The following is a 24350-nucleotide window of genomic DNA, read 5'->3' as shown; positions in this document are numbered from 1 at the left end:
TGGCGACCGGAGCCCGCAGAGCCGGGAGCGCCCGGGAGGAGCTCGGCGGGCTCGGCGACCATCCTCCGCAGCGCGCCGGGCGGGCGGGGCGAGGGCGGCCGCGGCTCCCCTGCTCCCGGGCACGCCCGCCGCCGCCGCTCTGCGCCCTGGGGTGTGCGTGGTGGGCGGCCGCGGTGGCGGCGGCGGGCCGGGGCCGCCAGGGCTGCACTTCCCCGCGGTGGCGGCGGCGGCGCCTGTGGCTCAGGGATGCGGCCGGGGGGCGCGCTGCTCGCCCTGCTCGCCAGCTTGCTGCTTGCTGCTGCTGCTGCGCCTGCTCGGGCGCTCGGCCGACGCGCCCGCCCGCGCCAGGTAACCGCCGGCCCGCGCCCACCCCGCCCGCCGGGCGCCCCCTCCGCGCTCCGCACACCCGGCCGTGCGCCCCGGGAGCCCCGCCGGGTGGCTGTCCCGCCCGCGCCCACCCAGCCCATCCTGCACCCGGGACCCCCGCCGGGTTCCTGTCCCGCCCGCGCCCACCCTACCCGCTGTGCGCCCCGGGATCCCCGCCGTGCGCCCACCCTACCCGCCTGCGCGCACCCCGCCGTGCGCCCACCGCGCCGGGCTCCCGGGGCCCCTCTGCTGGTCACCTCAACTTGGGCGCGCAGACTTTTGGCTGACCGGCGGCGGCGGGTTGGGGGTGGTAGTCGGGGGAGTCGGGGGGGACAGGGACTGCTGACGGAAAGGTGGGTGGCGGGTCGCAGAAAGGCGACCCTGGGACCGGCGGGTGCCGTGTGGGGCTCAGAGGGGACGGGCAGGGCCACGAGGGCCCCAGCGTGCGCTGCCGGGGCCGGCCGTCGGGTCCCCGTCGGCATTCTCGGCTCCCCAGTCGGGTCCCTGCTGCCCCCCTCCCGCGTTCACCCCCCTGAAGCCCCGCGGCCCCCAGCGGTCTGCCCCGCCGGGTGTCACGACCGGTTTCTTCCTGGCCATGCAGGCTCGTGGTGGAGGGAAGCCGGGCGGCCACCCCCCGCAGCCCCGCGGCCCTGAGGACGCCCAGGAGCCCCGCCAGCCCGCGGCCGCGCGCCACCAACAGGTATCGGGCGCCGGGCGGGCGCGGGGACGGGGACCCGGCGGGGAGGTTGGCGGACGGAGCGTGGCTGCACCCGCGGGATTCGCCTCGGAGGTCTGCTTGGGACCGAGCGAGCGAGGAGTGAGTGTGTGCGCGTGAGACTGTGCGTGCAGGCGTGTAGGAGTGTGCGCGCGACTGTGCACGGTGAGCTCGCGCCCGCGGCCCTTCACACTCGCTCACCTGCCTTTTAAACCTCAAGGAGGATGTTCTTGAACCCGGCGGGATCCTCAAACAGCCGCACTAAAGCCGGCGCCGTTTCCCTCTGGGGAACCCCCCCCACCCCCCCAGAGGAGCCGCTCAGCCTGTCTTCACAGAGGATTTTGCGAGTTGCTTTTTGCTTCTGTGCTTTTAAAGTGCACCAGCCTTAGGGTTCAGACTCAGGAGAATGAAATTCTGTGTACAGTGTTGAAAAGGTTTGTCCTTAGTGGAATGGAAACAATTTTTTCTTTTTTCATTCATGCGAGTATTTATGCGCCTGCAATATTTATTTGGGTTTAATTTTTTTTTCCTGATCATAAAAGGAATCCATGCTTAGAGCAGATAGTTAGGCAATAAGACAAATATATAAATGGAAACAGTGCTCACTCGGGTTCAGAGTTCCACCACCCAGATATGATGTTAAGATTTTGGTCTATTTTCTTACAGAAGTTTTTCCTATACACATATATTTTAAAAATATATTTAAGATTATTCTTTATATACAGTTTGTGTTCCACCTTTTTCACCAAAACATCATAGACATATACATGTAATTAAATCTTTTTCAAAACATCGCTTTTCATGGTTGCATAATTCATCACAAGAATGTGCAATAATCTACTTAACCGTTTCCATTTTTTGACATTTAGGCTGTTTCCTGTTTTCATTTTCTGTTTGTTATCAATAATTCCATTAAGTCCCTCCTTGTATGTAAATCGTTGTCTTCATCTTAAATTAATTCTCAGGATGGACTGAGAAGAGTTGGATTATAAGGGCAAAGAGTGGGCACATTTTAGGTTTTAAGCACGTTATTACCAGTTCTTCCTAGATGGATTGAGACAATTTCCCTTTCTCCCCCAGAATGTTCCGTTCTGTGGTGCCCCCGTTGATGTTACTTATGGGTTCTTGGATCCTGCCTCTTTGCCTCTACTTCTCTCTTGAAGCCCCTTTACTCCGTGCAGCCTCTGTACTCTCGTCTCTGGGGACACCCCCCCCCCAACACACACACCCCCACACAACCTTCTGGTTGCATAAGGAAATCCCCAGCCGCAAAAGCTTTAGGGAAGACTATTGCTCCGCGGCTTCATGTCTGCAGGTTTGCACACCGTAGGTAGCCTGGCTTTAATGGTGAGCGGGGGTGTGCCACGCTTTCCCAAGGCCTGGGGCCACTGTACCAGCTGGGGTGGCCCCTTTGGGAAAGCGTGAAGGATGCTCTAATTATCTGGTTCTAGGCCTCTTCGGAGGTAATTCTTTGATTAATTTTTCAGTTTCTTTCTACATACTTCTTTTCTATTTGTCGTATGTCTTGAGATAACATAGATAATTCATATTTTTTTTTTCTGCACGTGGGCCACTTTATTAAGATTTTTAAAAATTGATTACCATTCTGCTGTTTTTAAAACTCCTTGTCTTTGGATCTGTTTGCTATCCCCTTTATCATTTATGATTTTGATTATTTGTCTTGCTAGACTACCAATTTTCATCCACCATACTACTTGGTTGTGTAGACAGGTTGTGATTTCTCTGCTTTTCTGTGGCTGGTCTCTTCACCCCCATAAGCTCCCCACCCAGGTAAAGCTGCAGATGGGGATGGTGACCCCTAGCCCCTGGGGTCCCTGTCTTCAGGCCAGCCACCGATCTCAAGGGGACAGAGGCTGTTAGCCCATTTTGTAGATGGGGAAACTGAGGCACAGAGAGATGAAGTTAATTGCCTACAGTTGACAAACTGTGGAAGCAGAAGTCAGACGCAGGCCTTGCAGATCCAGAACCCCACGTTCCTCATCTCCCTGCTGAGCTGCCTTTTGGGGCGGGGTGTGTGTGCGTGTGTGTGTAAGAGAGAGATCAAATTGCTTGATCCAGGGTAAAGCTTAGTCAGCTGTGACTGTGACAAATTAAGCAACTCTTTCTGTAATATTTCCTCTCTCTGGGAACACTCAGTCTCAGATCGCTCTCACTGTCTCGCTCTTTTTTTTTCTTCTTAAATCTTTTATTTTGAAATAATTTCCAACTTACAAAACAGTTGCAAAGATAATGCAAAACCCTTACAGAGAACTTCAGCATACCCCCACCCGGATACCTGCCCACCAATTTTAACATTTTACAACATTTGCCACATCATTTATCTGCCTGTCTGCCTGCCTGTCTGCCTATCTGCCCACCTGCCTGCCCATCTGTCTGCCTGCCTGTCCCTCTGCCTGCCTGCCTGTCTGTCTGCCTGCCTGCCTGTCCGTCTGCCTGCCTGCCTGTCTGCCTGTCTGCCTGTCTGCCTGCCCATCTGCCTGCCTGCCTGTCTACCCACCTGCCCACCTGCCTGTCTGCCCGCCTGCCTCCCCGTCTCTCTCACTGTCTGGACATTTGAGAGTAGGTTCTGTACATCATGCCCTGGAACACATTCTTGCACATACATTTCCTGAGCACAAGGGTTTTCATTTATGTAGCCTCTGTAAGAGCAGTTTTCAAGTTCTCAAGAGCTTTAACATTGATATAAAGTTCATAGTCTATGTTTTAGCTTCTCATATGTCCCAATAATGTCCTTCTGGGCCTTTTCCCCTCCATTGTCACATCCAGTCCAGGATCACGTATTGCATTTCATTGTCATTGTCTCTTTAGTTGTGGAAGTATTTATACCACATAAACTTTCCCACCTCAGCCACTCCCAGGCTTGCCATTCAGTGGGATTCATCACATTCGCTGTGTTGCAGTTTCCTCACCACCATCCCTGCTAGAACTTTCCCATCTCCCCAAACAGAAACCCTGCCCTCATGATGCATCAACTCCCCCCTGCCCCTGCCCCTCCCAGCCTGGTGAACTCTGCTTTCCTTTCTGTCTGTATCTGTCTGCATAGTTGAGCTGTGTCAGATAAGTCCCTTTGAGTCACATCCCCCAGCCTCTTGCTTCTCTGATGGCATCCAGGTATACGGGAGAGGGTGAAAGAGGGGGTGGATTTAGATGTGGGGCTTGTAGCCATGGTACCCTGTGACCCCTGCCATCTCCAGGGCCATGTCACCCCCTGCCTGGGTGCTGGCTCGCGCTCTGTTGGCCCAATTATGGAATCGGCTGCTTGTGCCGTCTCACCTCCTCGGTGCTGCTCCTGCTGGTGCGCTCCGGCCGTCTTGGCCTTACTGGGGCTCCCAAGGATGCTGTCGGCCCCTCGGGGGTCTGGGGGGGCTTCCTCTTGGTCCTGCCTAGGTCCCCACTAGTTATAGCTGGAATAGTGCCACAGCCCGCCTCCCAGCTCCTCTGGCCCTTTCCAAGCAGATGAGATCGACCAAGGGTGGATCCAGGATGTTAAATACCAGGGCTCCTGCTGCTTGCCCAGCAGGTAGATGTGACCCTGCTCTAAGGTAATTTCAGGGTGAGGGACTCTGGGAGGTGAGCTAGTGCCAGAGTCCTGACTGGGGGAGGGGCAAAGCCCCCTCTGCCCTGTCGTCCCCCACCCTTTCTCTCTCCAAGCAGGTGCGCACCCCTTCCTTTCTTTCTCTCCTCCCCAGATATTCTAGGCCAGAAATGCTCAGGCTTTCCCCTGCCTGGAACTTCTGGGCCTGCCTCAAACCCGAGCCTTGGTGGTCATCTTTGAGCAGGGAGTTGCATCCTCCAGGTGAGGTGACTAATACGATGAAGAGGGAGAATGAAGGAATTTGGAAAATCTCTCTGCCATACCGAATCCGATGTTGTCTAAAGCTGAATACTACCTTTTCATTCCTCTCTTCTTTCTTTCAATGCAATATCGTTTTAAAGACAATTTTATTGAGATATATTCACATACCATACAATCATCCAAAGTGTACAGTGAGTTGTTCACAGTATCATCACATAGTTGCACATTCATCGCCGCAATCAATTTTTTGAACGTTTTCATTACTCCAAAAAATAAGAATAAGAATAAAAATAAAAACAAAAGTAAAAAAGAGCACTCAAAACATCTCATACTCCTCGCCCTCCATTATTCATTTACTTTTTGTCCTCATTTTTCTACTCATTTGTCCATACACTGGATAAAGGGAGTGTGAGCCACATGCTTTTCACAATCACACAGTCACACCATATAAGCTATATAGTTATATGATCATCTTCAGGAATCAGGGATACTGAATTGCAGTTTAACAGTTTCAGGAATTTCCTTCTAGTTATTCTAGTACACTAAAACTAAGAAGGGATATCTATATAATGCATGAGAATAACCTCCAGAATTTCCTCTCGACTCCACTTGAAATCTCTGAGCCACTGAAACTTTATTTTGTTTCATTTCTTTTCTCCCTTTTGGTTAAGAAAATGTTCTCAAACCCACAATGCTAGGTCCAGGCTCATCCCCAGGAGTCATGTCCCACATTACCAGGGAGATTCACACCCCTGGGAGTCATGTCCCACATGGGGGAGGACAGTGAGTTCACCTGCAGAGTTGGCTTAGAGAGAGGGGGGGCCCCATCTGAGCAACAAAAGAGGTTCTCTGGGGGAGACTCTTAGGCATCATTTTAAGTAAGCTTAGCCTCTCCTTTGAAGCAACAAGCTTTATAAGGGCAAGCCCCAAGGTTGAGGACTTGGCCTACTACAATGGTGGTCCCCAATGCTTGTGAAAATATCAGGAATTCCCCAGGTGGGGAAGTTTAATGTTTCCACATTTTTCCCCAGGCCCTCAAGGGGTCTTTGCAAATACTTTTTATTCTCTGCCTAAATTACTCTGGGATGTATTGGGGCTTCACACTAACCTGTACAAACAAACCACATCTCACCCCCTATTCAAGGTTCCATGTAATTATGGTGTTTGAATAAACTGACCACACAAGTTAAATTATATAGCATACTACAGAAAGTATAGATTTTGCATCAAATAAACATCTCTTCCTTTGGTCTCACATGGAAGTTGAGGTTTTAAAACACAGCCAATATCATCCTTTACCCTTTAATCTCATTTACCTCAGTCTCAACCAAGTCAGTTTTATTCATGTCTCTAATTGAAGTCTGATCTCTTTTTCAGCTTTTTTTAACATTTTCTGTATGGGGTAATGCCGACATTCATAGCTGCTGAAACCTGGCTCTGAGTCTCAGGTGTCACACAGATACCTGACGTTACAGGGACTGACCAGGTTATACACAAACTGCTCAGCATCTCAAAATTTAGAAATAATTGTCAAAACTCATGAATGGATGTGACTGCTGTAAGAGCTTACAATATAGGAACCTTTACCATAAGCCTTTCCCTGATAACCTATGCTCTCAGATTCAGTTCTCAGAGTTTGCACATTATAGTTAGTCCATATTAGTGAGGCATTATAATGTTTGTTGCGGGGACTGAGCTTGTGCCTCGACTTACCAGGCCTGGGCCAGGGGACTTGATATCACCCCCTGGGGAGGGTAGTAGGTACGGGCGTGAGTGCCCTCTGCAGCCCCCCCGAGCCTGAGGAGCGAGGTCAAGGCAGCTCCCTTTTCCTCACCCAAAATGCCACTGGCAGGGGAGGCTTGCCGGAGGAAACCGCCTTTCTCCCAACTGCCCTTTCCCCACTTCCTTATCTTACCCACTCGCTCCCTGGTGCCAAGGCCACTCCTGCCACCGCCAGCGCGCATGCACCGTGGCCAGAACAACCCCCGCCCGCTGCAAAGGCTCCTGCGTCCTCTCAGAACCAATCCTAGCCCCTCTCCCTTCAATATTGCCATTTTAGGCTACTTCACCTCCTTTCCAGCCCTGCCCCTCTTACCAGCCTATATAACCTGTAATCACCCCTGAATAAATCTCTCTTTGGCGCATACCCCTACTGGATGAAGAGTGTTTTTGTCCTTATCGCCGCCCTCCTTGCACGCCTCTCGCCGAGGACTCTGGCCAACGTCCTCCGCCTCGCCCTCGCCTCCGGGAAAGAGCCCCCGCCGCCGGTACCCTTTAAGCAGCCCCGAGAGCTGAGGGCTCGGCTACCGGCCGCCACTCCCCCTAGAAGCAGTAACCCCGACCGCAGTTTGTCTTTTTGAATCTTTTTTATTTCACTCAACATACTGTCCTCAAGGTCCATACACCTAGTTGCACACCTCACAACTTCATTTCTTCTTGCCACTACTCAGTATTCCATTGTATGTACACACCACAGTTCAGCCTTCCATTCATCAGCTGATGCACCCTTAGGCCACCTCCATCCATTGTGAATCATGAATATGGCCGCCATAGACACCAGCATGTAATGTCCACTCATGTCCCTGCTCTCAGTTCTTCCAAGTACATACCCAATAACAGGGTTGCAGGACCATATGGCAACCCCATAGTTAGCTTCCTGTGGAACCACACACTGCCCTCCTGCTGGGCTATGCCATTCTGCTTCCCCACCAACAGTGCATTGGTACATCCCTGTCTCCACAGTTCTTCCAGCACTTGTATCCCTCTATTTATTTTTTAACAGTTTTATTCATACACCATACAATCCACCCTAAGTAAACAATCAATGATTATCAGTATAATCAAATAATTATGCATTTACTACCACAGTCTATATGAGGACATTTCCATCTCTTCCCCAAAGAAAGAGGAAAAGGAGAAAAAAAAGGAAAAATAAAAATATAAAAGAGAGAAGAAAAATTAAAATGAAATACAATGAAAAGGTCAGACAACATCCCCACAGCCAAGAATCTCGTATCGCTCCCTTGTATCCCCGTCTTATAAACATTTAGCTTTGGTATATTGCCTTTGTTACAATTAATGGAAGCATCTTACAATGTTATCTTAACTATGGAATGTAGTTTGCATTGATTGTATTTTTCCCCATACCACCCTGTTTTCAACACCTTGCAACGTTGACATTCATTTGTTCTCCCTCATTTAAAAACATTCTTATATTTTTACATTTAATCACCATCGTTTACCACTCTAGTTTTCACTAAGTTATACAACCCAGTCTTTACCTTCTGTCTTTCCTTCTGGTGGAATACATGCCCCTGTCCTTCCTCTTTCAACTGTACTCACACTCATCTTTGTTCAGAGTACTTACAATATTGTGTTACCATCACACACTATTATGCTATCCATTCCATTTCTGGATCTATACAACCAATCCTGTTGAACCTTCTGTACTCCTTCAGCATCAAATGCCTGATCTCCAACCTCTTTCTATCTCCTGATTACCTGTGTTCTCAACTCTCAAATTTCACTCATCAATGTTAGTGCATATTAGTGACACCATACAGTATCTGTCCTTTTGTTTCTGGATAATTTCACATAACATAATGTTTGTTGTCTACCATTTTGTCTTTTGGATTTTATATGTTATATCTCATTTTTATTTTTATTTTTTCCTCTCTCTCCCTTTTTTACCCTTACTGATAGTCTTCATTTCTACACTCTTCTCCAAACTGCTCTCTCCTATCTTTTCCTATTGGCCTGTAGTGCTCCCTTTAGTGTTTCTTATAGAGCAGGAATCTTGTTCACCAGCTCTCTCAGTGTCTGTTTGTCTGAAAATATTTTAAACTCTCCCTCATTTTTTAAGGACAGTTTTGCCAGATATAGAATTCTTGGTTGGCAGTTTTTTTCTTTCAGTATCTTAAATATATCATACCATTGCCTTCTTGCCTCCATGGTTTCTACTGAGAAATCTGTACATAATCTTATCAAGCTTCTTTTCTATGTGGTGGATTGCTTTTCTCTTGCTGCTTTCAGAATTCTCTCTTTGTCTTTGACATCTGGTAATATGATTATTAAGTGTGTTAGAGTAGGTCTACTCAGATCTATTCTGTTAGGGGTATGCTGAGCTTCTTGGATCTGTGATTTTATGTCTTTCATAACAGATGGGAAATTTCCAGTGATTATTTCTGCCACTATTCTTTCTGCCCCCTTTCCCTTCTCTTCTCCTTCTGGGACACCCATGACACATATATTTGTGTGCTTTATGTTGTCATTCCGTTCCCTGAGACCCTGCTCATATTTTTTCCATTCTTTTCCCTATCTGTTATTCTGTGTGTAGGATTTCAGCTGTCCTGTCCTCCAGTTCCTGAATCCTGTCTTCTGTTGTATATATCCATTGTGTTTTTAATCTCTTCTGTTGTGCCTTTCATTCCCATAAGTTCTGCCAATTGTTTCTTCAAACTTTGGAGCTCTTGCTTATGTTTTCCCAATGTCTTCTTTATATCCTTTATCTCTTTTGCCATATCTTCCCTCAACTCGTTGATTTGATTTTTGAATTGATTTTGGAGACTTGTTTGATTAATAATCAGCTGTTTTAATTCCTGTGTCTCAGTTGAAGTGCAAGTTTGTTCCTTTGACTTGGCCATATTTTCACTTTTCCTAGTGTGATCTGTAATTTTCTGTTTTCTAGGCTTCTGATTTCCTTGATTATCCTGATCAGATTTTCCCAGACCAGATGGGCCCAGGTGTCAGGAGGAGGCTGTAATCAGTATTAGGTTTCCCTGAGGATGAGACCCAGCAGGTTGGCAGAATTTTCTGTGAGGCCTCTAGACTCTGTGCTTTTCCTGTGCTGCCCAGCAGGTTGTGCTTGTCAGCCCGCAGTTCCCCACCAGCATAAAGAGGTGTGGTACATTTAATTCTCAGTGAACCCTGTCCTGGCCCAGGGCTGAGGGTGCCAGGAGCCAAGCTTAAGCTGTTTCTGTTTTTCCCCCCAGGCCATGGGATCTGAGTTCTCTGAGGGAGGGAAGTCACTTGAGCTGGGCCCCACCCCACCCCACCCCCCTTTTCTTAGGGAAGATAAGCCCTTTAGGGAAGTGTCTCCTACACTTGAGTTCTTCCTTTGACTCCCTATCTTAACTCCATCTTTGACTCAGTCAGTGCTGAGAACTGAAAATGGCTTAGGCTTTCTCTATTGAAGTACTTAGAATGGGAGAAAAAAAAAAGAGGAAAAAAGAAGTCTCTATTTTCAGAGCCAGTCCCCAGCCCTGCAGTTCACCAGGCAAGAACCGCAGCTGGTACCTGGTTCTGTGTGCCCCTTTACTTGGGACACAGCCCTTTTCCAGTATTCTGATCTCAGTGGACTCCAAAAGCCTTGGTTTTTATTTATTTATGTATTTTTTCCCATCAACCCTGCCTCCTCTCTGCCAGTATAAACCTCCAGGTTCCTTTCCTGCTTGTACTGGGTTTATCTGTGCTCATAGCATGTATTCATTCATCCAAACTTGCTAATTAAAACCTACTTGGTTGAGCTACATTCCCTTGCTCCCGGCTGTGACTGCTTCTTTTTCCCACAGTAAAGTTTTGCAACTCAGCCTGACATGCCAGTGGGAGAGGGGCACCAGCTCCACTGTTTGGGGAGCTTTACTTACAGTTCTATGCTGCGAGCTCAGCTGTTCCACCCATTCCAGACTTGTGTATGATGTCCAGTCACAGATGTCCCCCCATCAGTTGTTACAGACTATTTTCTAGCTGTTCCTGGCTGTTTACTAGAGGACTAACTAAATTCCACACCTCCCTATGCCGCCAACTTGCCCCACCTCCCCTCAGTACAATACCTTAATCTCTCCATCCTTCCCCAGTGGATGCCTCAAGACAGCTAGGGAAGCATCATGCACTCAGAAAGACAAAAGAGAAAAGTATACAAATGATTTTTCAAACTATGATCTGTTATAATGCATTTTGTCTTTCTAAGAAGATTTGTCAAAGTCTGTCAGTGTTAACCAGCTCTTTTATTTATTTATCCATGTTCTATGGCCTTTGTGCTACATTTATCTTTTGAAATTTCATTCTTTTTTTCCAACTTAACATCTTGAAGTGGATGTTTAATGTATTGTGTGATTTTTCCCTTTTTCTTTATAACAAAAATATTTTATGCTATGAATTTTCCTGTTAATGCAGCTTTGGGCTCATTCCTTATGTTTGGATACATAGTGCTCTGATTTTTCAAAATATATTCTAAATATATTAGAAATTAATTTTTTGCTTTATTCTCATAGCTATTTAGCTATTTAGAATACTTTTACATTTCTATGTGCTTGAAATATTTTTTCTTAAATATTAATTTAATATTTTTTCTTAAACAATATTGATTTTGTTATTGACCATGAAAGAAATCCAATAAAACCCTTCCATAAAGCATTAAATTCCCAAATATTTAGTAATTAGAAATGTGGGGTTGAATTATTATGGTGCTGATGACATGGCCAGAGCAAACCTGTGAAGTCACTCTCTTGGAGTCCCAGGCTCCCTCCATGGGACAATCCAGTGCTGGCTGCAGTTTGGTGCTTTTTGGTGGCAGTTGTGCATTCTGGCCCAATTCTCCAGGGGGTCCTCAGGAGCCTGCGGCCGGCTGGGACTTCCCAGGCAGCAGCAGCAGAACCAGCAGCAGTTCCACAAATGTCCCGGTCAGCTGGTGCCTGTCCACGGCCCACCTCTTGATGGGTCCACCTCAACTCCCTGTTTCTTAGAGGCCAGCCCTGCCCTTAAATGTCCTCTCCCCACTCCCTGTGGCCCCCATTGTAGGACTGGCCAGGCAGAGGGCAGGAGAGCAAAGCCAAGTCACACTGTGCAGAGAGGGTTATTACAGGTGTTTACCGTACCGTGAAAAGGAAAATTGTCTGTCGTTTCAACACCAAAGAGGTGCAGCTGTTTCTATTTTGGTAACCTCCCCGTGCATATGCAGGAATGCTGTGCGTAGTTTGGCATGCATTAGTAATATTACTTAAACATTTTTAAGTGCTCCTCTAGTAACATCTGAAACTTTCTCCATGCCATTAGTGTTCTCCTACAGCATAATTTTTAGAGCATGGTATATGAATGTGTGAATATATCATAATTTATTCTTTCCTTTTGGACACATGGATTATTTCTTATGTTGATTTATATTCTATATGAATAGCCTTACATCCTTGCACACACTCCTGATTATCCAGATAAATTCCCAGAGGTATAGGGGACTGGATAAAAAGACACATGAAATTTTGAAGTATTGCTCTTACTTGCCCAACAGTCATCACATTAGTTGCTCCACTGTTACCTCTCTTAGCGATCTTGGAGAATAACCACAGCTCAAACTCTTGCCAGTAGTATGTATTAGAATTTTTTCATGTTTTCTAATTTGAGAGATTGTATTTTATGAATGTCTTAATTTACGTTTATTTGTTATATATTATGTTTATTTTTAAGATATTTTCTGGCTATTTATACATTTTTCTTTTCTAAATTGGATTTTCAAAGCCTTGTCTATGTTTCTATCAGGGTATTAAATTTTCTTATTGACTTACATCAAAGTTATGAAACTTTTATCTTCTATACATTAAAATTGATTTACTAGTTTATCTGCCATTTACTAGTGTTTGTAGTTATTTGATCTTTCTGTAGACACACCCTTATATCCACTTTTCTTGATCAATCTGCGTTTGAACATGTGGGTTTGCTCTCCTGAGATGAGCAGCCAGACTCCCTTTGGGAACATTTAAACCTTGATTCCATCTGCAGTTTCTTTTGGCACGTAGCAAATTTATTAAATTTATTAAAGTATTGTTATTCTATTATGTACTTTCTCCTTGAGAATTATTTTTATTTGAATTAAGTTATTGGTTACAAATCTAGAAATACTGCTTAGATCCCCTTTCCAGTGCTTGGTATTTGTCTTTTTAAATGATCTCCTCCCCATTTCCTTAGCTCTTTATTTTTATTCATCTCTCAGTCGGCTGCAGGAGCCTTCCCGTGACATTTTCAGCCTGGGAATGTGTACGATGGTCTTTCTGAATCTGTAGCTATTTGCGGGTAGCTGGATGCTGAAACACTGGATGACAGCACCCCTTTCTCTTCCTCTAACTTTGCAGCCTTGTTCTCCATTTCCTGAGTTTTAGGCTCCGAAAGAGAAATGCAGTCAGTCTCACTTCAGTTTCTTCCAAAGCAACCTGTTTCATTCCTCGTGTGGCTGGATCCTCACGATGCTTTAATCTTGATGCTTAAAATTTTCTGAATTCACGTGGGCTGCCCGTGCAGAAGCCTCTTTGGATTAAGTTTGCTTGGGAAGTAGTCAGCCTTCCCTGTCCCCAGGCCGGTGGTTTTTATACCGAGGAGAGCGCGCTGGCAGCACACTGGCTGATTCAGTGCTCTGGGTCTCGGCCGTGGCGACAGGCTGTGCCCTCCCTCTGCCCGCTGCCCGCTCACAGCAGCGTCTCTGTTTTCCGCTGCCCTCTGGGCTGCCTTCAAGATTTTCCTCCACGTTATCACATTAATTTTCTGTTGTGTCAGTTCCCTGTTTCTCTGTGTCTGGGACAGTAGATCTATTACATTTTTATCTTCGCAAATTTCTTTCTTATTTTGGTCTGTACCTTTTCATACCAGTTTACATCTTAGGAATCTTCTAAATCTCACCTTCCAGTCCTTATTTCTTGCTTTCTTGTATTTTATTGAGAACACAAAACAAATACTCTTAGAAGACTCCTTTTGTTTCTTGGAGTAAATCTCTTTGAAAGGTGTGAATTTGCGTCTGGAGAGCAGCATTGTCCCCCGTTGGACAGAGCCCTTTCCTGGGCTCCATGACTTGTAGGTTCAGCCCCAACGAGGCCTCTGCCGGCCATGGGCCTGGGGTGGACGCCGAGCCACCTGCCCCCCACGTGTGGCTCGCTCGGGAAGGAAGGCTGGTGCCGCGAGCTGCTGGCCCACCCGGCACCATTTTGATTTGGGTTTTCAGATGCTGGGCCTCTAGCTTGGTCCTGGGCACTGGCAGTAGCGCTTGCATCCTGGGTCTCTGATCACTGGGATTTGTGCCAGCCCAGGAAGGGCATGAGGGGGGCCTGAACCCCAGGAGCTCCCCCCATTGCCTCAGCATGGCTTTATAACGTTAACAGTTGAGCTCTGGAAGGAAGCAGCCCCTTCCCCTTACCTGCCACGGGACCTGCCACCGGCTCCTCTGGTCCAGTGCGAGGAGGATCGGGCCGGGCTGGGACTTGGCACCCGCTGCTGGCAGCTTCTGATGTAAAGTGTAGCTTTTCCCGTGGAGAAGATGGTCACGGCGTAGCCTATTTATCAGTCCACGTTTAGGACCTCAGCTTCTCCGGGGCAGTTGAGCCCAACTCACCTACACTTTACATCAGAAAAACATTCAGGGCAAATACGCCCTATTTTGTTTGACCAAGTACTAAGAATGGTTAATACTCCCGGTAGATAATCAGTCAGTAATTCTTGGGAAAATTCATATCTTTGGGCATAATTATCTCCAAAGATAATTTTATAGGGTATAACATTGCTTGTGAAATTATCATAAAATAATCTGGTAACTTGTTAGTTATCATGAAATGCACTGAAATCCTCTCACGTATAATTTTTAGACCATAGCATCCAAAGAAGTTGAGGTTGTAAAGAGAGCCTTTCATTTTGAAAATTAGTAAACTTTCCCACTTGTTGGAACCTCAGGTGGAATACAAGATACTTTCCCAAGCTGTCTTCAGAGGGGATATTCAGTATTCTCCAGATTCCTTTGAGAATGTATTCCATTTTTCTCTCACCAGAAAATATAGTCAATATCCCATAGATTCTTTTAGAGAATATATTCCATTTTTTATATGCCTGAGGATATATGCAATATTCCATAGATTCTTTCTGAGAATGTATTCCATTTTTCACTTACAAAAGAATATAGTCAATATCCTATAGATTCTTTCTGAGAATATATTCCATTTTTTATATGCCTGAGGATATATGCAATATTCTGTAGATTCTTTTGGAGAATATTTTCCATTTTTCCCTTGCCTTGTGGGTCATATGTGTGCCCGCCATTCTGGGCTTGGAACGTACCTTCCACGGCTGTAGCCTGTGTTGTGCAATACACTTGGCATCTGTTGTTTCAGGACGTGCCGCAAACCCTTCATGTTCCCGTTGGTCGGCAGAGCTCTACTATGTGTGTGTACAGTTGTGGGCACGTTAGTATTTTTGATGTGGGGATTCATCCAGCCTTGCGTTCGTTTGGAGGGCACCAGCACACGCACGCTTTCTCCGTCTGGGGAGCTAGTCTCTCCTCCACGGGGGGCTGGTTCGTGATGCCCCTGCCTCGCCTACGCCTCTCGCCCCCACACCCCACCGTCATCTGGGAGCCCAGCACATCGGGCTTGAGTCCCGTGCCCGGTGAGGATGATCCAACCAGGTTTCCAGAGTACACTTGACCATATTGCTTTGCAAGATAGACACCCTGTAAAATACCAGGGATGACAGAACCTGGGTTTACAGTACTTGGGTGTGAGAGTCTGTAAAACAAATATCATAATTGGAGGAATTTGAATCAAAGCTGGAGAGTTGAAAATTCATATCTGCAGTCATTTCTCTGAGGGACAACAAACACTAAGAAAGCATTTGAACAAGCAGGCACAATGCCTCATGATGTTTGCGCCTCAGAGAATTTTTTTAAATGAAAGATTTAGAGATTCCTTATCACATCCTCTGCTGTCCCTGCTAGAACCTTGGCTTCTGTGTGGTTGTGAAAACGCTTTGAAAAGCCACAGAGCAGTGAACACTTTCTGTAGAAATGTAACTTTAGATAAGTACCTATGATAAACTGTATTTCTAAAGCAAAAGTTCAGTCGGTTTATTCCGTGCTTCTGCTGGAAGAGATGTAAACAGAGACGGAATAGTCTAAGCTAGGAAGTCTGCATATAAAAGTTTTGATTAAGGTGTTAACTATTCCACTGTGGGTTCTGCAAACCCTGACCTGACTTAAAAAAAATGAAAAATCTTGATTTTACAAAATTTTGAACTCTTTACGATCTTCTCCATTTTCCTTATGGATATTTTTTGGTGAGAATGAGACAAGTATTACATTGAAAAGACTGCTTTACATCATCTTTCTGATGAAAACAATAAAAATCCGAGTAAAGCTGTTGTTGGGGGATTGTTTCCAACATGGAACTTTCAGGTAAATTTTTCATAAATGTGTTTTTATTGAGTGTGACAAATTCTTTTAAATGAAACTGAATTAAATTAACTAACATATTTCGAGGTGGGACTTCCAAAATGGCACTGAGGAAAGTCTTTTTAACACATGGCACAAGGACTTGGATTTCTACATGTAAAAAGATGAGTTTAGATCCCTACCTCACACCATACACAAAAAAATGATCTCAAAATGGGTCATAGACTTATGAACTAAAACCATAAAACTTGTAGAGGAAAATAGGATAAAATCTTTGCAATCTTGGATTAGGTAAATAGTTCTTAGATACAACCACCAAAAGTGTAACAATAAGGGAAGAAAACAGATAAATTGCATTTCATCAAAATTAAAAAGATTTGTGCTTCAACATATACTATTAAGAATATAAAAAGATGAGCCACAGACTGGGAGACATTTGTAAATCATATATCTGATAATAGAGTGGTATCCAGAATATACAAAGAACTCTTACAACTCAATAACAAGAAGACAGAACAATTAAAAAAGTGACAGAAGATTTGAATAGACATTTCACCTAAGAAGATACACCGATGACTAGTACAGACATGAAAAGATGCTCAATATCATTAGTCATTGGGAAATGCAAATCAAAACCACGAGACCACATCAGGCCCTCAGATGCTAAAGCTCCTGGCAGTAGTTCTCTGGTATGATCCAAGAAAGGTGAGTTACTCACACGGGAAGGCCCAGGTGAAGGGGTCAGGAGCTGTCCCGGTGGGAGAAGGTCCAGACAAGAAAGGAGAGTATTTGATGGTATTTATAGAGTTTTTAGAACCCTGTTATGAATCCTCAGGGAATCCTAAGACCTAAGCATTGTTTCCCATTTGAGGGCAAATCAGTGCTCTGCATCTTCAGGAGTTATGGGGTGACTCATGGAATGCCCTGATCATGCAGGGTGACAGCCAGGGGGAAGAGGAACCCAGGAAGTGGGTGCTGTGCTGGAGCGGAAGGACGCTACCCCGGGCCATGGGCAGATGAGGCACGGCCAGGCAGAGGGGAGTCACGGCACGTCACAGCGACAGTACAGGCCTGGGGTAAAAGGGCTCATTACAGAGCTGTGCCCATTTGTTCCTGGGGGACACAGTGAACCCCGCTGAGGTTCCTTATTAGCTGAGGCCATGAGTACTGATGGCATTTATCCCACAGTGAACCCCGTTCAGATCCTTTATTACCTGGGGCCGTGGGTACCGATGGCTCCGATCCTGCAGTGAACCCCGTTCAGACAAAAGTGGAAGGAGGGGCCCTTCCCCTGTTAGCATTCGGGTTTCCTACCCTTGCCCGATCCCTAGTGGTGCAAGCTGAATGCTGCCCGTCCAAGATGGAGAGGAGCCGCTGCTCCGTGGGGCGCCGTCAGCCTGGCAGGACCAGAGCTTCGTCCTCACATCTGTCTGGACAGCTGGGTCTGTTCCACTCCCGTCCGCAGAGGAGGACACGGCCCGGGGCTAACAGCGCCTGCCACAGGCTGGCGGCAGAGGCCGCACCCTCGCTGCTCGCCCTGGAGGGTCTTGGCTCCAGGCCCACCTTGTCCCATGTTAAATGTGGGTGACGGGGACTCAGAGGCCCTCTCTCTGTGGGTGCGTCAGTCTGTCCAGCCTCCGGGCTGAAGCTGCGCATCGAGGTACCACCTCCAGAAGTGGCTGTCCTTCACGGGTGAGGCCGCAGCGGGCAGCAGGGCCGGGGCCGCACTGTCAGCCAACCCGGGTTTAACCAGCTCAGCTGACCTCCCGTCAGCTTTATTTAATCCCTGCGTGTGTGCATGTGTGTGTCTGTGCATGCACGTGTGTCTCTGTGTGTCCCTGAGTGTGTGTCTGCATGTGTGGTGTATGTGTGTACTCATGAGTGCATGGTGTGTGCATGAGTGTGTGCATGCATGTGTGATGCATGTGCATATTTGTGTGCTTTGTGTCATGTGTGCATGCCTGTGTGTGCATGTATGTGTCCATGAGTGTGTCTTTGTGTGCATGTGTATGTCCAGGTGCACACGTATGCATACCTGTGTGTGTCTGTGTGCCCATGTGGGCCTTGTGTGTCCATATGTGTCTGTGTCTCGCTGTGTCCATGTGTGTTGTATGTCTGGGTGTCTGTATGTCCCTGTGCCTGTGTGTGTCCCTGTGTGTACATCCATGTGTCCCTGTGTGTGCATGTATGCATGTGTACGTGTGCTGCCTGCACTCACCAGCACAGGCCCACCGTTTACCCCCCAGCCCCCCGTGGACACTTTGGGCTCCGCCTGCCTCCGAGGCAGGTCACGGAAGGCCCCCCACAGCCTGCCCCCGAGGGGGCCGGGTTTGGGTCCGGGCGGCTCGTCCTGCCTTCGCTGGAGACCGTCTCTTCTTTCCACGGCTCCGAGCCCCGATCCCATCAGGGTGTCCATGGCGTCCCTTACTCTTGGGCAGGACCTAGCGCTGGAAGGGGCCCATGCAGGGGTGGGCCTGCTGGATTGGGGGACACGGGGAGGGGGTCACACGTCAGCTCCGTATCCCGGTATTCAGGCCCCTGAGGCCTCCGGGGGTCGCGGGGGTCTCGGAGGGGCGCTGGCTGGGGTGCTGGCCCCGGCTGGGCCGAGGCTGGGTCTGTGGTGAGCGGCCCCTGGGTGGAGGGTGGAGAAAGGGTGGGAGCTGAAGGCAGAGAAACCCGTCAGGGGGTGCTGTGGCCGGAAATCAGGGCCTGTGAGCCCCCCGAGGTGGGGGGTGTGCATGGAGAAGCCCGAGGAGTTGGACTCCTGAATGGGGGGTCTGATGACAGCGTGTGGGGGGGTCGGCCTGCGCCCTCCACGACCCACCTGGTCTGGGCTAGTCACTGTGGGGGTGGGGGGTGGGGGGCCCGCTTTCCAGGAAAGGCCACCAGGCCCCCCAGATGGCAGACCTCAGCATCGTGTGGAGAATCAGATTTACTCAAAGCTGCTTTTGGGGGAGATGAGCTGAGCCCTGGTGGATTTGGGGAGGATTTCTGGGGTTTGGGAGCTCGGGATGGTGTGTGTGTGCACATGTGTGCACGTGTGTGTGCACGTGTGTGCATAACAACCCGCTGTAGGGTTGGCGTGCTGGCCTGTTGCACACAGGTGCAGGTGATTGTTTCCCAGGTGTAGAATGTTCTCTAGTTTCCTGAGTCACAGGAAGAAGCCAGGAAAGTCAGGGTGCCCCTGTCCCTGCCCCCCATCTTTTCCCTCAGGCCACCACGCAGGCTCCAAACAGGACTCCAGTCTGGTGTCCACTCTGAAAACGTGAACAGTGCAGCTTCATCGTTGTCTGGGAGCCCATCAGTGAAACTGTCGGGTGTTTTTCCTGCTGGCTCTGAGCATAAGGGTCGTAAACGGATGACGGTGGTGGACCCTGAACAGCTGCAGAGAGCACAGCCAACCGCGGGGTGACAGCCCCCGCTGGAGCCCCCTCAAATCACAGCCGCGTGTCCTTCCCCGCGTCAGCCACCTGGCCGCCCTCCTCGCACCTGCACCCCGGGTGCCTTTGCTGACGGCCCGGCCCCTCTGACCCTTTGCCCGTCCTCCTGGCCCCCCATGCTGCAGCCCACAGGACCCCCCAGTTCTCTGCCCTGGGGCCTCTGCCCGGACCCCCTGGCCCCTCACCCGGCTCCGGCGCTCGCCCCCTCGGTCCCCTCCCACTTCCCACAGACCCGCCTTGGGGGCTCCTGTCTGTGTCCTCCCGGGAGAGGGGCCCGAGCGCGCAGGGCTCTGCATTTCCTTCACGCCGGGCGCACACAGGACCGAGCGAGGACTCCACGGATTAACTGCACCGTGATGGCAGGGAGGCCCGGGCCCTTTCCATGATCTCATTCACTCCCCGGGATTTAATTCAAATTGAAATGCTGGCCCAGCGCCCCATGGCCCCAGGCCAAGCCCGGGACCCCCGCCTCTGGGGGCTCTCCCACGGGAGCTCTGGGGGTCCCTGCTGCCCTTGGGCTCCGTGGGGCTGTCCTGAAGCCACCCTCACTGTGGCCTGGCCCGGCGTGGCCACCAGCAGACCTCCCTAAATCACAGCCTCTCCGCCCCCTTTTCAAGCTAAACTTTTATTGTTCGATCAATGACCGCCTTCAAAGCCGGCTCTCGTTGTTCTGCTCACACGTCCAGGGGATGCGCTTAAAATATCCTAGAAGCAGCCCCGGGGAGCCCGTCCTTTCCTGCCAAGGTTACAGGTGCCGCTCGGGCTCACCTCCCCGCCGTCCTCCCCTCCCCGCATCCCCCCTGCCCTTCACCCACCTCTTCCCCTCCTTCCCTCCCTCTTTCTCCCCTCCTCTCCCTCTTCCCCCTCCTCCTCCCCCCTCTCTCCTTCTTCCTCCTCCCCTCCCCCTCCCTCCCCCTCCCTCCCCCTCTCTCCTCCCTCTCTCCTCCCTCTCTTCCACTCCCTCCCCCTCCCTCCCCCCTCTCTCCTCCCTCTCTCCCCCCTCTCTCCCCCTCCCTCCCCCTCCCTCCCCCTCTCTCCTCCCTCTACGTCCCCCCTCCCTCCCCCTCTCTCCCCCTCCCTCACCCTCCCTCACCCTCCCTCCCCCTCTCTCCTCCCTCTCTCCTCCATCTCTTCGCCCTCCCTCCCCCTTCCTCCCCTCTCTTCCCCCCTCTCTCCTCCCTCTCTCCCCCCCTCCCCTCCCCCTCTCTCCCCCTCCCTCCCCCTCCCTCCCCTCCCTCCCCTCTCTCCTCCCTCTCTCCTCCCTCTCTTCCCCTCCCTCCCCCTCCCTCCCCCTCTCTCCTCCCTCTCTCCCCCCTCTCTCCCCCTCCCTCCCCCCTCCCTCCCCCTCTCTCCCCCCTCCGGCCCCCTCCTCTAGTGACTGCGGCCCTGCAGAGGAGACACCCACTTCCACAGGCAGGACCCAGGCACCTCCATCCTTTCTGACCCAGGAAGATGCGGTCCTTCTGCGGCTTTTGTCCAGGCCTTGAGGCGGCGTCCAGCCCTTCAAACCCGGCTTCCGGGGGCTCCTCAGCAGGCGCGCCCCAGCCAGCCCGGGGCTGTGGTGGAGGTGAGGGGCTCCGGGGCCCACGGGGACGCCCCCACCTCTGCAGGACGTCCATGTCCCGGCTCTGCCTGGACAGCCCCGGGGTCTCAGCCCCAGGTCCCTTTGTCCCCGACCCTCCCCACTGCGTGGTTTCACCCTCAGGTCTACAAATGGCTGAGGGGGAAGGGGAGGGTGAGGGGCTCCTTCCCAGTGAGGCCCCCACCCAGGGCCCCCACCCAGGGCCTGCTGCCCGGGCTCCTCGGCCATAAGGGGTCGGCCCAGCAGGCTTCAGGGGCGTCTGGCTGTGCAGCGGCTGCCACGGAGGAAGGTGCGGGCCGGGGGCTGGGCTCACCGTCTGCCTCCGGGGCGGTCCCCAGGGGCCAGTTGGTGGAGCCCATTGCGGGAGAACGTGGGTGTAGGGAGAGGGGGCTCCACGGAGCAACGGCCGGGTCTCCCGAGGCCCCGGGTCCGAGCGTGCAGGGCAGGTAACGGCGGACAGGTGCCGGGGAGCACGTGGGCGTTGGCGGGGGGCTAGGGGCAGCCGCGGTGCCGCCCTGAAGAGGGAAGCTGGCAGCGCGCACGTGTGGGTGGTGGGTGTCCTCCAAGTGCGAAAGATGGACGTAAAGAGGCACATCTGCAAGGGCACTGCCGTGACCTCCGTGTCCTCCGTGGCTCCGGATCGAGATCCTGGTGCGCCCGGAACCCCGATAGAATCCGGAGGCGGGCGGTGCAGCTCCGCCCTTCCCAGCGGGCCCACCCCTCCCGCCTCCCGGCCCTGGCTGCGGCTCGCTGCCGGCCCCGAGGACACTTGCTTCCCCGTGCGGCCTCTCCTTCCTTCCCCGACGGCCCCTCCGCTGGCTCCCCGTCGCTTGGCTGCCCTGCCTCTTCCGTCCCTTTTCTCGCTGTTCAGATGCCTCCTGCGTTCTGGCCTCTGTGCCGTCGTGCTGGCTGTTCCCTCTGCTGTTCCTGTGCTCAGCCCCTCCGCCTCTCCCGGGCTGGCCTCCTCTCGCCTCCTCCCTCGTGCCCTCTGGCCCGGCGTCTCGTCACAGCAGGGAGGGCTGCTCCCCATTTTCCGTCTCCCGGGCGGTGGGTGCCGTGGGGGCAGGGACAGCCTGTCAGCTTGTGCCCCCGGCGCTCAGTCCTGTAACGGATGAGGATCGTCACCTGACAAGTGGGCAGTGAGTAAACTGTTGGGGTTTATAACGCAACTGCCCGTAGAGCAGGAACAAACCAAGGGGGGTGGGTCTGGGGGCAGCTCTTGCTCGGGGACCACCCACACTCAGCGTTTCTGGGCCCCTCACATCAACCTGCGGGGTCCACGGGCAGCACCTGCAGAAAGGCCACTGGGTGAGGACACGCTTAGGGAAAACACCGAAAGTTAATAAGGTCTGACATGAGGCCAAAGCAAGGCCTGGAAGACCCTGACAAGGAGCACGACGGCCTCGCGTCCTCTACCCGGGGGTGGGTGCATGAGGGCAGGAGAGGCTGCCCCCTGGCTCACTCCCTCCCAGGCCTGCGCCCAGCTCTGTCCCAAGGCAGTCCCCGGGAGGTGCCCGTTTACTCGGCCACCCCCAGCTTCAGGCCCTGCTGGCCCCGGGCCCCAGGCTCCGCGGTGGAGCTGCCCCCTCCCGCCCCTCCCAGCCCCTGGCACAGCCCCACGCCCACTGCACCACTGCCCTCTGCCCTCTCCATGCCACGCTGGTGGGCTACTCACCAAGCCGGCTGCCCCTTGGCGGCCACAGTCACTGTCAGCCACCGGGGAGGCATGGCTGGGGATCCCCACTCAGTATGGGGCTGCCTCACCACCGGCAGACCCTCGGGGGGCTTCTCAGAGGCGTCTGTGGTAACGGGGGGCCGGGGGCCTGGCCGGGCCATTTCTCCAGTCGCTTCTGACTCACGTGGAGGAGGTTGCATCCCAGACGGAGTGAAGGGGAAGGGGTGGCCCGCCCGGCCCTCCGTGGTCATCGGGGTGGGACCCCCACTGCCTGGGCTGGGGCAGTGTCCATGAGAGACGGGAGGATCCTCACCTTTCCTTCTGCCCCCAGCAGCCAGCTTCCCGCCTCTCCCTCTGCTAAGGGGCTGTCCCTCCCCAGGTGCCTCTTGATTCCAGGGGCAAAAGACAAAGTGCCGGCCGGGATTGTCCTCTTTTAACGAGCCAGTGGATTTCCCTGGAACGGAGAAGCCAGGAGCTTTCCACAGGCTGCGCTGGACCCTGCTCACACCCCTGGGACTGGAGGGGTCCCCACTGGTCCCACTGGCCTGCAGATCAGCAGCTGGTGTCGTCGGGGCAGGGGCACCCCATGCCCCCATTGTCCAGGTGCCCATGGGCTGTCCTGAGCCCCGGGGCCTCTGATGGCCTCCTGCTCAGACGCCCCCAGCCCTTGTTTTACCCAGAGTTCCTCCTTGACCTTGATGACGACCTTGGTCCACACACCGGAAGCCTTGGTGCCTCCTCCATCACAGCGTGGCCGGCACAGGCTGCAGCTTTGCTTTCTCTTGAGTTTCTCTGTGCAGCTCCCTCCCCACCCTGGTGGCTGGGGGCCATGGACGCCTGCACAGGAGGGGAACCCTTGGAATGAGCAGCCGGGACCCCAAACCAAGGTCCTGACAAGTCCTGCAGGCCCTCCTGAGAGATGCCACGCTGCAGAAAGAATTCAGAGATGAGAGGGGCCAGTAGGAATAAGTAAAGTTTATTAAAGAAAGAGAAAGAAGACACAATAAAGAGAGCGTGGGCATGCTCAGGGAGAAGCCCACGCCGAGTGGGCGTGGGCTGCCTTGTTATATAAGAAAGTTTTACAGAGATTTTCTTACCTTGACCTTCAACACCAGGTGTCTTCTTTGTTCTGGGAGGAGATAGTTATCACAATGACCAGAACTTGTGACCTGCCCCCACATATCTAAACTTTCTCTATAGCAAATGTTTAACAACCTATGACCCCAGGCTTTTTGTCATTAACTGGGAATTTACTTTGGGCCCCTGATTTTACAAGTGGTTATGGTTTGGGGAGGCTGCAGAACTTTAAGGGAAATTTTGGCTCCGTGAAGTCTGCAGTTGGGGCTTCGCAGGTTTGCGTTAACTCCTCTGGAGCGGAACAGAAGACCAGGGCCCACGGCCTGATGCCCTCTTCTAACCTGCCTTGATTTCCCCTGAAAGACTTGAACACTTCACCTTAAGGGGTGCTGAGCGGCGAAGATCCAACTTCTGCAGCTTCTTCCTGCTTTTAAGGGTGTGGGCCTACCCGCAAGGGTGTGGAGCTCTCTCTGTTCTGCTGAGG

At 51.3% G+C, this 24350-nt stretch overlaps 1 protein-coding gene across 1 annotated transcript in view; it reads left to right on the top strand.

Moving 5' to 3' along the window:
• The first annotated feature begins 246 nt into the window (after positions 1 to 246).
• The window catches only part of ST8SIA6 (ST8 alpha-N-acetyl-neuraminide alpha-2,8-sialyltransferase 6), a 104267-nt gene continuing 80163 nt past the window's right edge, over positions 247 to 24350 (top strand). The window contains 3 exon segments of the mRNA XM_037837381.1: positions 247 to 291; positions 293 to 348; positions 968 to 1066. Coding sequence (XP_037693309.1) covers positions 247 to 291; positions 293 to 348; positions 968 to 1066 — 200 coding nt within the window.

This window comes from Choloepus didactylus, chromosome 5 (assembly GCF_015220235.1).
Source record: "Choloepus didactylus isolate mChoDid1 chromosome 5, mChoDid1.pri, whole genome shotgun sequence".
NCBI lineage: Eukaryota > Metazoa > Chordata > Mammalia > Pilosa > Megalonychidae > Choloepus > Choloepus didactylus.
The sequence above is the reverse complement of the archived record's forward strand: the minus strand, read 5'-3'. Positions and strand labels throughout refer to the sequence as shown.